The 15,511-nt window shown below is 35.4% G+C and overlaps 1 protein-coding gene and 1 pseudogene across 1 annotated transcript; both read right to left on the bottom strand.

Moving 5' to 3' along the window:
- Positions 1–360: 360 nt before the first annotated feature.
- Positions 361–8,147, bottom strand: LOC108863012 (phospholipase D zeta 1). The gene is made up of 20 exons (XM_018637301.2): positions 7,627–8,147; positions 7,363–7,464; positions 7,137–7,243; positions 6,897–7,035; positions 6,504–6,674; positions 5,887–6,060; positions 5,112–5,354; positions 4,911–5,027; positions 4,239–4,378; positions 3,962–4,111; positions 3,510–3,666; positions 2,949–3,428; positions 2,654–2,764; positions 2,343–2,489; positions 2,076–2,273; positions 1,852–1,953; positions 1,578–1,709; positions 1,223–1,288; positions 1,060–1,121; positions 361–954 (listed from the first exon to the last, which is right to left on the bottom strand). Exons 1-20 carry the CDS (start codon positions 7,879–7,881, stop codon positions 705–707), a joined length of 3,303 nt encoding a protein of 1,100 aa, XP_018492803.1. The 5' UTR covers positions 7,882–8,147; the 3' UTR covers positions 361–704.
- Positions 8,148–12,398: 4,251 nt separating this feature from the next.
- LOC108860449 (60S ribosomal protein L19-2-like) lies at positions 12,399–13,721 on the bottom strand (annotated as a pseudogene).
- Positions 13,722–15,511: the final 1,790 nt, after the last annotated feature.

The raw sequence follows: 15,511 nt of genomic DNA, 5'->3' as shown, positions 1-15,511 counted from the left end.
AAAAAATATTTTTTTTTTATTTTGATATTTAATCATATTAACTTATGGGGAATTTGGTAATATAAAATATAATATAATATTATTAATAGAAAATTGGTTTTAATTATATAATAAATCAAATACTTTAAATCATGGAGAAACATAACACATAAGGAAATTCACTTTTCAAATATAGTATCTGTAAAAATAAACAATAAGTCACCAAATTATCCGCATGGTATTACTTTCCACAAGTAGATACAAGCAGTCAGAAGAAAACTGTTGTCACAACGAAGAGAGGCCAGTAGCAAATATGGAGTTGTTTCATTCTGAGCCAAGCAACAAAAGGCACAAACTCAATGTCACATATGTCTTCTCCTGGATCTCGAAACGTACATTAGATTATTCTGTAATCTTCTTTTGCATAAACTACAAACGAGACAAATTTAATGTCAAGTATACGATACTAAATATTTAACCTTTAGAAAAATGACTTGTTCTTTCTTTTAATTTACCTCAGAAGAGAGCAACCAAAATTAGCAAAATGGCTTCTCTTCCGAGTTCCCTCTTGTTTCCAACATCACACATATCCCTCCCTATACAGACACCTTTAATTCTTTCCCATAAACATATGAAATGAATTGGTTAAAGATAGCAATCAATGGTTTTTTTCCGTGTAGACTAGTCGCTGAATAGATTATGAGATTAGTATATAAGGTATAATCTCAATGGAAGACTTGAGCGGATGCGTAGTATTCACTCTCATTGAAGAAGGGTCTCAGATCTTCTTTGCACATGAAATCTAAAGGGAAAGAGACTAGATGTCCCTTTATCGACTTTAGTCTGTCCATTGGATCGCTTCTCTTGATGTCTCCATTGTGGTAAGACTCCAGCTTCTCCGGTGCTATTCCCAAGTCGATGGTTGTGTGTCCCAGTTTCTCCTTCCAATACGATATGCTTTGTCTGAACGCCATTCTGCATTTATACCCAGGAGGAATCATGTCCAGACTATTTTCACTTCTTTAAACATAATTGACAGTATCCAAAGCTGGAAAGGGGAAAGATAAACCGAGATTGTACCGTGAATGGATGAGGTCATTGGGTACACAAGAGAAGACATCCTGATATATCATCGTGTTTGTCTGTGCATTGGAATATAAATAGCTCACAGGTTATTATATATATATATATATATATGTGGCCAGTGAAATCAAAATGTTGATTATGTAATCATGTTTCTAACCTTTGCAGTTGCCATCCATATCTCCTTGTAGGTTGAATCAGAAACGGGATCAATTATCTGATCAATCTGGAAACAAAAAGCCAAATATCACACTATTGTAAATACAGCACGGATAAGAGTCTTGAAGACCCTCTTCAATCACAACTATTGATTGAAAGTTGACGCTGGGGAGGTTTAAATCATCATTCATCATTAGGTGTAATGTAAGTACACCATTAGTTTCGTTTGTAAGAATAGTTTCATGGTGTTTGAAGTACCAAATATGTTTTATATACTGAAAGCTCATGACTCCGTTGGTTATACTGTAGAAACATTATCCCATATAGAGAAACGATTTAAGGATGTGATTGCAAACCTCTCCACTACGAAGTCCAAGGTGTTCTGACCACAGAGACAGCCTAAGGCTCAAAGAAAATTTCCCAGCCTTCCATGGCTTTCCAGCCATGCGCGAATCTACCAACTCTTTGTCTTCGATTAGTACTCCAATCTGATATAAAAGAACACAAGCATGTTCAGCATACATACAGTATTACAAAAACATATTCAACATGTACTATGATATAAATTCCTCACTAAGTATAAACTCCGCTGTAACATGTTGAGGCATCAATGGTGTGTAAAATACTGACCTCAGAATCTCTTGATCCAAGCAAACTCCGGTCATTGATATTGGCAGATCCAATCAGTGCTGCACGGTCATCAATTATCATGATTTTACTGTGAACATACACCTGCACGGAGAGAGAGACATTATTCACAATTTTCAGCAGTCACTACATTTAAACACATGAAAAATGCATCCTCTAGAAAGGCAACAATGCAAATCTAACCAATAGATAATTAGTTTTGTTACCTGACTAGTGGCGACGGGTCCATCTTCGGAAAGTTTACCATACGCCCTAAGGCCGTAGAAGGAGATATAATCATTAGCCTTTGGGCCAACAGTTTTGTAAAGATTGTTCAATATTGAATTTTGTCCTCTGTACATGGTTCGATACTGCCAATGCATTATGGCTCTAACTGATGCTGCACCGCTATCATCAATACCTCCCTGCCAGGTACATAGGTCGTTTAGAACAAATGCGTATCAGAGGAAATTTCTTTTGGAAAATGAAGTAACCTGAAACCCCGGGAGGAGAGGTATAACAACAACAACTCTGAAACTTTTCTTTTCGTTATGGGCACGCAAAATCCTCTTGTACAACGCTTCTAAGACACGGTTCTTTATTGTGTCATCTCCAGAAAGGCCTGATATGAAAAACTGATTCTGGATACGAATAGCACCAGATGTGAAGTCAGAAAAATGGAGCGGATGTGAACCTATGTCCACTACTTGTATAATGCGAATATGGCAGGTTTGTTTTAATAAAACTCTACATGATGCTGTCAAATTGTGATTCTATAAAGAAAAAAAAATCTTATAGCAAATACCTCAATGTAGATAAAATGTTCAGCTTTATCAATGAGAGAACGGTAAGCAGAATGGATACTCTCTTCAACTTGGCTTGTTCCAGCAGACCACTGGCTGACGCTTCGTATAATCTGAAAATAGGTGCAATCAGTGTAAATATTGCCGGGAAATTCTGTTTCTTTTTTCTCAGAAAATTTCGAAGATTGTACGCAAGACAAGAAGGAAACAGAGGAACAACTTACACAATAGCATCTCTGCAAGATAAACTGGGAATGCAACAGATTAATGGTATATATAAACTTCCAAAACACCAACCTGACAGCGGCATGAAGTTCTCGGACCGACTTGTCCAGTCTCATCTGGCGACCCGACCTGATAACCACGTTCTTGTGTTTCCCACCACTCTGAATCAATTGAACTAGAACCACGCTTTGCCACTGGACGATGTAGCACATTACGATCATCTACAAAGCCCCTCATAGGAGTATCTCCAACAACTGGTTCTATTTTGGATTTCCGGAAAGAAAATGGACCATTTCTACTGTTAGTACCATTTGCTTTATGCCCCCCACTCGAACCATCCTCATCAACTGGCTCTTGAGGCAAAAGTAACGGAATGTCCTGCAAAGATGATCCAGAAGAAAATGAATCATCTCTTCTAATCCCTTTAATGCTGTCTTCGTCATTCTTGCATTCAGTGTCCGACTCCTCTATCCTTCCCATGTAGTGTGGTATAACCATGTGATGTTGGGGCATAAGAAGCGGAATTGAATCTTCGTATGGTGCTTTGTTTCTCTGAAACGATCATTGATTATTTTACGATAGTGACACCAAAAATCAAACAGATAGAAGATTGTTCATGACAAATGGATGAACCTTAGCATAGTTCCAGCGTTGGACAAAGTGCCTAGCCACATCACGGCAAGGTGGACCCCATAAAGCACAATGCACATCATGCCAAGGCATCCGTGGATATTTTCTCCGGTCTAACTCATCTTTCAAAGCATCCTCCCAAGTGTTTGGTTCAGATTCTCTGCAGAAAATTTTATAGCGTTCAAACAGTAATCATAGGGTACAATTCAGAAATATGAAATGTGGCAATCCCTGGTTTGTATTGGAGATTCAATATCTGATTGGTGGAAAGCACCAAACAGTTTATAGTCAAACATCACAGCCAAAACTACTGGCAAGTGAAAGATAAATTGTTCTTATTAAAAAAAAAGTAAAATTGGTAAATTGAAAGGAGACCCCATTTTACATCTGAAAATCAATTCACCTCTTTATTCGCAATACCTCTGTTATACTCGTTGTAAAAAGAAAATTCTTACCTGGGGTTGTAATAGTCCTTTCCAGGCCATGTCACAGAAGGGTCATCTCCTACTTTATGTTCAAACGTGTCGTACCGGCCAAAACACAAGTCCAACCCTCCAATGAAGCAAACCTGATGATCGACGATGACGAGTTTTTCATGGTGAGACCTGCAAAGACATGCAGAAGTAGAAAACGAAGTTATTCCCGTTTGTTTTGTGGTTAGGAATATTAGAAATAATAAACAAGAAATATAAACAAGAAAGAAAATAGATTAGAACTGTGCAGATATCATACCAGAGATAGACACCACTAGAGAAGTGGTCAGGATAACGAAGTACCCTCACATTCTCATGAATGCTAAGAAGCCTGCGTTTGCTATATACACTGTTGATCTTTAAAGCAAGAGCAACCTCCTTGTATATAAGGATGTATATCTGAAAAGAGATAGTAATAAACAAATGAAAAATTGAGAATCCAAACAGTAAACTGAAAGTTACATGTCTATACTGTTGTGAAGAACAGAAGCAACCTCCTTGAGTAGAAGTATATAAAACTCACTCAATAAACTATGAAAAAATAGAAATCTACCCTCCAGACTAAAAGTGAAAGAGAATTTATTCTAACCAAGGAATTATCTCTGAGTATAACAATCATTGAATAAACTAATGAATTGCTAATTTCTGAGAGGACAGGAAGAAATGATCACATCCAAAACTATTTATGTTTACCAGTTTCAATAGGTCACCAAGTATAAACGGAAACAATGACTGATTAAGCAACATCAAATATTCACTGCGGCCACACAATAAGTCTTACAAGTCATGCTACCAAAGATTAAAATGAAAGGATTAACGTGTACTCATCCTCCTAACCTGGCAAGTAAGAGCTCCATTGCCCACTAAAGAAGCATCAATGTAGAATAAATAGCTACTAAGCACATACATGTCTGTGGTAACCAGTATGTACCTGAACTCCTTGCTTAGCTTTGTTCTCCAACAAGTTATCAAGTCTGGAAGACATATGAGACTCAAAAGGGCGCCTAAGATAGAGTTCTGGGCACACCCACCAGCCACAAATGAAAATCTACAAGACAAATCAGATCAGTTGAATAAGTAAGAAAATCAACTCATCGTCCGTCTCCACACTCTGCAATGGAAAGTGGCAGACCTCAGATTTAGCATTTTCAATGGCTGCAGCCATGGCTGCAAAAGCTGCTCCACCATCCACGAACCACTGGGCCTGACTTCCGTCATCTGTTAAACCCCTCGGGGGAGCAAATGAGCCAAAGCGATGAGGGTGGCACCAACCCTCAGGAGGTCTAAGAGCAGCATCGTTAATCGAAGCCACCCAATCCTTAACTTTTGCACTACTCTTCGCCCTTATTCTTATACTCCGGTTTCCAGATGTTACCTGCGATTTTTTTAACAAAGTTATGAAACAATAATTCCCCACATCTTGGACAGCTAAAAAAATTCTATATAGAAGAAATAAAAACAACAGTATAGGTTACTAAACAAGGGGGTGGCAAGAAAAAAAAATGATTATCAAGAAAGCTTATTGTTACGTGTGGAAGGTTACTGAACTTATAGAAGATACCTATTCTTATCATCTTATCTACAGAATCATTAAGATGGAAATGTCTAACAATATCTACACGAGCACATGGGTTGTTGGATGACGTGGGGGAGGTCTTATGCTTTAGTATAAGTATTAGGAAGCAATAATGAGAAGGGTTTTCCAGAGAGAGGATCAAATTAAGGGGAGTGTCGAGAGGCTCCAGTAATTTCTCTCTAACCTTGTACCTCAGTTCTTATCATCAATCAACGTTTTCTGCTCTACTTTTGCTATTTTGATTCAACTAGATACGTTTCACATATCACTTATCAGATGGAGTAAGCATAAATATATATTCTCATAGACATGTAGGACAGTAACTGATAACCTTAAATGCATGTCGCAGCGGATTATGATCCTTCAGCTCTACTGCTAGTGATACATCAGGACCATCATTTCCGTTAGAAACTGGTAGGACATCAAAAACAATTATATCCAATAGCTTTGCATCGAATGGATCTTCCAATAAGGCAAGAAAACCTGGCTTTAGTACCCCCCACACCTGTACTGGAGAGAAAAAATAACCTTATATATGATCTTATATCGCATATTAATAATAAATGTCTGACTCGGAGCAAAAAAAAATATGAACAGTAAAAGGAGACGATTACAATATTTGATAGTACATACATTGCGAACATAAAGAATTACAACAGAGTTATTTACTTCTTCGAACTTAACATCTAACCAGTGTGATTAAACATTCAGAAAAAAATTGATTATCAACACTTCTCCAATGAGAGTAGTGACAAATTTTGGCATTATAGAAAGAGATACTAAAGGCGAAACCTACTTTCTTCTTGATATATAAGTTTTTCAAGGCATTCAATGCATTCAGAGACAAAGCAGGGGATAAAGTCATCCCCTAGGAAATCCCGAGGTAACCAAATTTCCATAGCAATCTACAAACTACACGAATATGAAAAAGAATTATAATTTCCATACCTTTTGCCAGTTATCATTGCAGCAACAGAACCAGCAGCATCCACAACATCTACTAGAATCATCACTCTTTGAAATCTTCGGTAAATGTTTTACCATAATATAGTCTTCTTTCAGTTTGGGTCCATACTCTGGTGAAAATGACAACATGGAGACCTCCAAAAACCTGCAAACCTATATTACGTATTTAGCACTTAACAATACATGCATATAGCCGTAAACGGAAAGCTCAATGTATATGGGAATAAAAGCATGAAATGCATAGAACCTTTAGAATTCACTTGTTATTCTCATATTTCTAGCTAAAACAGAAAAGAGAAAAAACCTTGGCAAAACTAAGTATAGACTATGATAGAGAAGTTGACCCACCCAAAGAAATAGATTATAAAAATATACCTCTCGTGAATTGACAATATCAAGATTGCCTAGAAAATGATTCAGGTATTCTTGCATTGCATGCTTTCCTCTAACTGATATGGACTGCTGTCTTCCCAAAGGGCGAATGACTGGCAAAGCAGCACTTGAAGGAACATCTCTGAGAAAAAAAAAGAGCCTACTCGTAAGTAAACAATGACATCCGTCGGAATGGTACAGCAGCAACTTATAGAGCAAAAAATCGTGCCAGCAAGTCTTAACCTATTTTTGGCACTCTCATCTTGATGTAAATGGACTTCATCACCATCTTCATCTTGCACAATGGGTGCATGGTCCCCTATTCCTAGATTTTGAAGCCACTCTTTAACCTTTAATTCGACATTACAACATCAAAACTCGGCAAACTCTTAACATGTTCCCCTCACAAGAGAAAACACAAGACTAGTGAAAGCACTTGTTGATATTTTTTTTAAGTTTGAACACAAACCTGTTCTTGCTTCTCGTGAATTTCTTCGATAAAAGCACGTTTCTTCAATGCAAAATGCAAATAAAATACTTGAGATGCTTTCTTCACAAGCTGCCACTTGAACTGTTCACATGAAGAAAAAAAAACGCCAAAGTTAGTTAATCAACGCTCCACTGACGCAAGCACCGTTTCTACTATAGAGTAACGAATATAGTTTCTACTTGGATCAATAATGCTCATATACTTGAAGTCTTTATAATTGAAATTAGATTCTGATGAGCTTGCCTGCTTGTATTGGCACTCAATTGTATAAGACAAGAGCACGGGGCTGATATCGCTGGCGTCAGGTCGAGACACGGACACGATCACAGCTTTGGGTAACTCTTCGAATATGCGATTCGCCTCCTGCGTTGGAGCCGGCGCGAAGGAGAAGAGCGACGACACCATCGAAGGAATCTGCTCCGGCTGCATCTGAAAGTACCGTCCTCCGCCTCCGCCGCCGCCGCCGCTGGCGGGAGACATCAACTGCTCAGACGCCATCCTCTCTCTCTCTCTGATCGAATTACCCCCACTCGATCTCCGAATTTCGAGATCTATAAAGCAGAGCAGAATCGCGTGATCGACCTGAACAGCAAAGAGGATCGAGGGTGGGGATCGATAACGGAGGAAGATGATGAATCTGAGGGAGTATTCAAAAGTGGGAGAGAGAGAGAGAGACACGGTGTTGGTTGGTTTCTTTTGTTTACGAAGAAAGCAAAGTGAAGATGACGGAACTACGTCGCCTTTGACCTTCTTTATTTTGCGCCGATGGTGTTTCGAAACCGGATCCGATTATATACTATTTTTTTACAAAACAGTTAACCTTATTTATAGTCTAAGCTTATAATATACTTTCTTTTATTTGAGATTATATCAAGTTTTTATTAAGAAACATATCTTCAAAGAAAGGTATTGTAGAGAAAAGTCATCTCTATAAATTAGTAAGCTACTTGCTTTTTTAGCTAACACAATTACCAATTTTCTATAAAATATAATTTTCATAGATCTATTTGCTTAATTTTGTTTTGTAAAATCATTTTTAAAACATAAGTAATCCACACAGTAATAAGGTTAGCCTTTCTCCAGCTTCTGCCACATAGAATTTTTAGAATCATGTGGAGAGGACATGTCATTAACTGAAAAAAGTTGAAAAGTCAATAAAATTATTCTGTTTAAACAACTCATTGATCTGATGTCTTGTTTTACCTTTGTTTTTTATCTGTTTGTCGAGAACTCTCTCTTTTTTTCTGATCAAACTTCGATCTCTCTCTTTCTGTAAGAAAAATAAGCTTCAGAGATCTTCACCCGACGCCGACGCTTCCTCCCCTGACGCCGACTCCGATTCCGGATCCTCCCTTCCTAGCCCCCTCCACGACGGCGCCTCCGCCGAGTACTCCCTCCCCGAGTCCGAGATCATTCTCAGCCCTCTCCTCACCGCCTCCTCCACTGGCGTCCTCAAGATCGTCGATCCTGCCCTAACCGCCGCAAAGCTTCCTCCGCGACCAACCTTCCTTTGCGACCAACTTTCCTCCATGGCGTCAAGTCCTTGATTCAGCTACTTTGCTCCACCACAGATCTTCATGCTTAGGCCGTTCAGCTCTCCGTCGTGCTCTCAGAACTGGTCCGTCCGCTCCGAGCTCGCGGTGGAGTAATCAATCGAAAGCTCTAATGGTGACTTCTTCGGTTTTTGCATAATCGATCCCTAAACTTCTGATTCCTTACAAAACTGCCTAAGACTTTGTAATTTGCAGAAACATCCCTAATTTCGCCCCTTAACTTTATAATGTGCAATTTAACCCAAGCGAGTGTTCTGAATTTGCAGCCTTGGTCCCTGAACTTTTGATATCTTTGTTTATGACCCTGGACTTCCTAAGTTGCAGAAATGACCTTGAGAGAGAGAGAGAGAGAGAGAGAGAGAGAGAGAGAGAGAGAGAGAGAGAGAGAGAGAGAGAGAGAGAGAGAGAGAGGTTTCTCTTAGTGAAGAAAATGATTCATGGATTCAAATTCATCGACACAGAGAGGAGAGAAATTTGACGGTAACAATTCAAGTTTTGAGATAAAGAAGAAAACCTAACATAATACGACGTAGTTTCACATAATCTGAAAGAAAAAAAAATTAACGGGCATCCTTTTATTTCGCGGGTAAGCCCGTTTAGTAAATATTCTTAAGGGGCGGCCCGCGATGAACCCGTTACAACATTTTTATATAACTAAACGGGTACGGGTTCCGCCCGTTTAATACCAGCCCGTTATGCCCGCAGGCCTTGAGCCCGTTTAAACATCCCTATATGCAATGTAGACACCTAAATACAATCTAAAGTGATTTAAATGAATGAAATGACATGCTAAAAATTATTAAATACACTATATCAATAGACTAACCAAAAACTAATGTATTTCAAGACTATTCAAATCTGCAAAAAAAAAGTCTATTTATTCTAAAAGATCAGAAATGAGAATGGTGATTTGGCTAGGGATATTTGCGCGATGACTTCATATGTGCTTGCTGGTATAAGATGGTGTAAGAATAGTATACAATATTTTTTTAGGTGCTCAATTTGGAACTATATTATCTAAATCTCTGTTTGCTGCTTTATTTTTAGGTCTTACAAATAAGAAGATAACAAGAAATAAACAACACCAAAAAAATTTCATCAAACAATTAGTACATCGAATGGAAAGTAGGTGAAAAGTAGGCTCTATCCAGTCAATTGCTTATTGAAGCAGGTTCGAGGCTAAGCCAAATTGTGTGTTTAGGGTAAGAAAAAACATTGTTCTTGATAGTGGTGGTGTCAATGGTTCTGATTCTTAGACAGAGATTATATTTATTTTTAAAATATCTGATGTAAAATAGTTTTTGATAACATAATATAAATGTTTTTTAGATAATGATGATTATAAATAAATTAAATTACCTTTAAATTTATGAGTAATCATATATTAACAAAACTTGGCTAAGGTGATATCATTAACCCTGTCTCCAAAAATGAAAGAGGTGATATCATTAACCCTGTCTCTCTTGCTGATGCAACGAAACTAAAATTAGAACTGTTTAAAACTAATGTAAAGAATGAAAATTAGTGTAAAGAAGAAAGCAGAGGATGCAAAGGAGGGAGAGATGACAAGACCGTGTAATCTCTAATGGAAAAAGGAGTGAAGATGATGAAGTGTCAAAAGAGACGGGTATGCCTTTTAGGGTTATCAAGACGGAACAACGTGATGTTTGTTTAAGACAACTCTAATGCTTCGGCTCTTTTTTCCAAAAAAAAAAATCTCTAATGCTTCTGCTTCTTGAGGTATCTTAGAACAACCATGAATCTTTCAAGGTTTTTCTTTGTGTGAATGTTTGCAGATTTCAAAGAGAGGAAGGGAAGATATCAGCTGTACAAGGAGAGATGATGCAAATATCAGTATTAAGTGATCAACAAGAGCAACAAGGGAACCACCAAATCACCAGAAACTCAGTGAAGATCACCTCATCTTGTCCAAAGACATACTTTCGTAACACCTTTCATAACTTTTTTTGCTGCTGATATTGATTGCAGAAAGTATGGACAGCCTTATCATTAACTAAGAAGACAATATGTAGAACAAAACTTGAATGTTTTCTCGAGGTAACATTTTGAGGTCTTTCATGTAAGGCTTTCTTCTTTTATAGTTGTTAGATAAAAGTTTTTGACTATGAATCTTTGCAATAGAACGATAACGCAAACTTCAATTTTCTTTCCATTAATTTAAAATATCATCGAATCAAAGACTCCAAAGCCATATGTGGTTTAATAACGATGATTGTATATTGTTTTATAACAAAACTGTAGAGTGAGATATGGTGATGGACAAATCAGTTAAAAAAAATATGGTGATGAATAGATATTATTCTCGGGTCATCTAAAAAAATGGACTGCACATTTGAAGAGAAAACAAGCAGAGAAACAAGATCAGTGATTAAGAATAACATTTACAAAAAAAATCTTCAACAATCTCCATTACAAGAAGACATACAATTTCCCTACGTTAAGAAAAAATATGCACGGTTGAATCTTAAAACTAACCAAACAAAATGAAACAATGGAATAAAGCAGACATCTCAAAGGCTGTCGAGCACTTCTCTATTTTCAATTACTTATCAGTGAAATGTTTATCTGTGGTCCGCGTAGTCAAAATTACAAATTAACAACTATATTATATTTAATACATTTCTATCAAAGATTTTTTTCACAACCTAGCTAAATGATTCTAATAGAGTTTTGAACTGAGGAATGAGATAACTTGAACAAAAAATGAACTAAAGGGGAAGATGAATAATTATAATTATAATAACAAAATTTTAACACAAAGACAATTAAAAAGTCCATAGACATAGAGTTTTAGCTAATCAAAGATAATTAGTTGTTTGTTTCTGTGAATTCAATTTTCATCTTAGGCAAGAACCAACAAATTTTTGAAACAAATACCTATTCTCTGTTATAGTCCACATGCTCTGTTTTTAAAATATGCATTCTAAACGTGTTTAACAAAGTGTTTATTCTCTCAATTTTCAAAGTATTACAGCATAGTCTTATATCATATCCTGTCCATTTTTTGAATTACGACAACATAGTATGTTTGAAATACAAATTTGTAAGAAAAAAACCCGCGGCGGAGCGCGGGTAAGAACCTAGTATATCTAAAAAACTTAATCAAATGATAATTAAACTGCTTCTTTTTAACCACGTAATTTTGAAATTAGTTATATTTGTGATTTTGAATCATTTAACACATGGTTCAATCTTGTGGACCACTGTAAAAAGTTACTGTCATTGATATGTCAGGGATGTACTACAGTACAAAATTAATGTCACCAATCATTAAACACATGATACAGTCTCCTGTTTTAAATTTGTAGTAAAGTTAAAATATTGAGACAACGTTCAATCCAACTTGTCTTTCATTTGCTAGATCCATCCACAAATTGGTGAAAGAGATAATGCGGGCGGAGAAAATAAACGATGAGTTTATAAATAGTAATTCAGTGAGATCCCAACCATGAGAGCAAAACAGTTCCAACAAAATCATGTTAAAAAAACCAATTTCTTATTCAAGAAGTAAACTTAAGACAAAACGGCTATCTCTCCACCTCCAGGTCCTCTAGCTAAACGTTCCTCCCTTCTCGCAAACTTTGTCTCCCTTCTACCCTTGTTCTTAACACGCTTGGCCTCAAACTGGTCAGAGAGTGTCTTCTCTCTAGCCTTCTCAGCCTCGGACTTGTGGATGCTCTCCATAAGCACACGCTTGTTCTTAAACACGTTACCCTTCGCTTTCTTGTACATGTCATGGTACGTGTGCTTGTCGATCTTGTTTTTAATTCTCACGGTAGTTGAGAAGGAATCGCCTCAACACCCTTATTCTATTCATCCAGAGAATCTTGGTCGGTTGCCTCGCCTCTCTTTTACCCTTTCTCTTACCTGAAAACCCAAGAAAGATCCAAAGTTATACAACATATAAGAAAAGAAAATATATTTCAAACTGGAAATATCATTACCGTAACCAGAGTGACGACCCTTTCGTTTGGCCTCGTTCAAAGTCCTAGCACGAGCACGTGAGTGGATCTCGGAGGGTTTCCTGATAATGATACCATCATTGACAAGAGTCCTAATGTTCTGCCCTGGGATAGAGATTGATGATAATTTCTTAACATTCGAAAATATAAAGAAGTTTATTGAGAAAAATAATATAACAAATTGATCAACATGAAACGGAACCATCATCAATATATAAACCCTTCGAACAACAACAACACACACCTTACGTAAGACTCAATCAAACAACAAAAAAAAGTATCAAAAGTCTTACTGGAGTTGGCCATGGAGATATCCTTGGGTTCATTGGGATCAAGCCACACTTTTCCTATCCGCACTTCATTACGGATGCGGCGAGCCGTTTCTGGGCCTTCAGGGACGCCATGTCTTATCGCCTCTTTTCTTTCTTTGTTTTTATGTGTTTGCAGAAAGAATAAAAGAACTGAACTACTTTTTATAGCAAGAAGCCAAGAATACTAGTAAGGCTTTCCTTTTTTCTAAGTCGGTGGCTTCTTCTGCCTCTCCTTTTTAACTGATCTAGTTTCGGCTCATTGCATGTTTAACATTTGTGAAAACTTAACAGTAACATGCATGATAATAGTATATGCCTTTTTACTCTCCTTTTTTTGGCATAATGCCTTTTTACTCTCTTTTTGGTAAAATTCCTTTTTACTCTCTTTTTTGGTCAAATTCCTTTCTACACCGAATAGATGCAGTGAGTATTACTAAATTACCAATGATTCTCTTAAGCGTGAGACTGATAGCATCTCCAAGCATGATATTTTTGGTGTCAAATTTTTTTTGTCGTCTTCAACCATGACACCAGATATTACACCCAAAATAATATTATATATTATTTAATACTTTCTATTTTAGTAACTTCTATATTTTTTATTTGAAATTGATAAATAATTATTTTGTCCCACTTTGATGTTATATTTATTAAATTTTCGTAATTATATGTTTATAAAATTTATTTTAATTTATATTTTTTGGTTTAACAATATTATACATGTATTTATTTTATATAAAATACTATATTAAAAATTACAAAACATTAACTATGAAAACACATAACAAAAATATATTTTAATAAATTTTGTATTAGTTAGTAATACATGTTTAACTATATTATAAAAATGTATTTTAAATTTTGGTGAATTTAATGGTATTAAATATAACTTAAATAAAAATTATAATCAATATTTTAAAATAAAATAAATGATAATGATCATTTAGTGATTTTTATTTCGAAATAAAATAAAATATAAAAGTTCTATGATATTTTATTTTTATAACATAGTGTTTTCTTATTTGAAAATAAAATAAAAATATTTTAATTATGTGAAAATAATTTGAAAATATAAATAATACAATATATTTATATTTAGTTACAAATTTGAAATGATTAATAATAATTAAACTATATTATTCAATGAAACATAATAAAATATGTATATGAAATATTTAATGTGATGAATAGTGTTACACCAAATTGTAACACTGTTCACTCTCCACCAAATTTAATAGAATGACTAGATTTTGATCCGCCCTTCAAAGGGCGGGTATATTTTTGTTTTACATTTTTTTAGAAATTTTAATTTCATGTTTGTGTATTCTTTGTAAATCATATTTGTGTTTTCTGTGATCATATTTGTGTAAATATTACTTTTTAAAAAGTTCAGTAAAAGATTTTGATAGTTATATTGAATTTGTGATTTTTCATAACTATAAACACTTCTATCATACTCATTTCATATATTAATTGTACTTTATTTCTAACAGCTATAAATTTTTTATTTTCTTAAATAACAAAGTAATATTATTTTGAGTCAATTGGGTGAATATACCCAAATCACCAGCAAATTAAGAAACTACCCTAAAGCAAGAAAAACTCGGATTCACTATAGATATTTTCATCCCCTTTTCTATTATACCCCTGCCCTAAAATTTCATACGTTTCTCTTTCTTTCCGAGATACATATATCTCTCATTTATCTCTCATTTATCTATTTCTCCCAATTTTCTCAACCCTATTAAAATTAAAACTTCTCCTAAATCAATCGATTCTCTTAATCTCCTATCTACTCCATTTTCTCCACTCTACATCTTCGTCACTGTTACAAATAATATCGATGTTGAATATACCTGATAAAGAGAAGAGAGAAAATACAATATAAAACAACGGTAACATTTTTTATAACAGCTAACCAGACATCTATCAGTTAATGGAAGCATGTAATATAAAATGTAACTGCTAAGTTTTGACGCGCAATGTTATGTGACTTGTTAGACCGGAAACAAATTTCGTATCATTTAACAAACCATGTATGTTAGAAATAGACATTTAACACTAACCTGAAACATTTAACGTTAACCGTTAAGAATATATTAGTTCAATAGATAATGATTAAGTTAATACGATAATATTTTTCTTACCATTTAACAAAATATATACCAGGTGTCAATATATACTTTTAAGATCTTGGCAACCAATTTAAAACAACGATAACATGTTTTATAGCAGCTAACAAAGCATGTATCGGTTAACGGAAGCATATTATATAAAATGT

This window comes from Raphanus sativus, chromosome 5 (assembly GCF_000801105.2).
Source record: "Raphanus sativus cultivar WK10039 chromosome 5, ASM80110v3, whole genome shotgun sequence".
Classification (NCBI taxonomy): Eukaryota; Viridiplantae; Streptophyta; class Magnoliopsida; order Brassicales; family Brassicaceae; genus Raphanus; species Raphanus sativus.
Note: the sequence above shows the minus strand (reverse complement) of the source record. Positions and strands in the feature narration are given on the sequence as shown.

Coding starts and splice junctions, on each gene's coding strand:
- LOC108863012 (XM_018637301.2), bottom strand. CDS start 7,881: ATGGCGTCTGAGCAGTTGATGTCTCCCGCCAGCGGCGGCGGCGGCGGA. Junction 3,667..3,961: donor AAGGACTATTACAACCCCAG/GTAAGAATTTTC, acceptor AATTTTCTGCAG/AGAATCTGAACCAAACACTT. Junction 955..1,059: donor AATGACCTCATCCATTCACG/GTACAATCTCGG, acceptor GTATAAATGCAG/AATGGCGTTCAGACAAAGCA.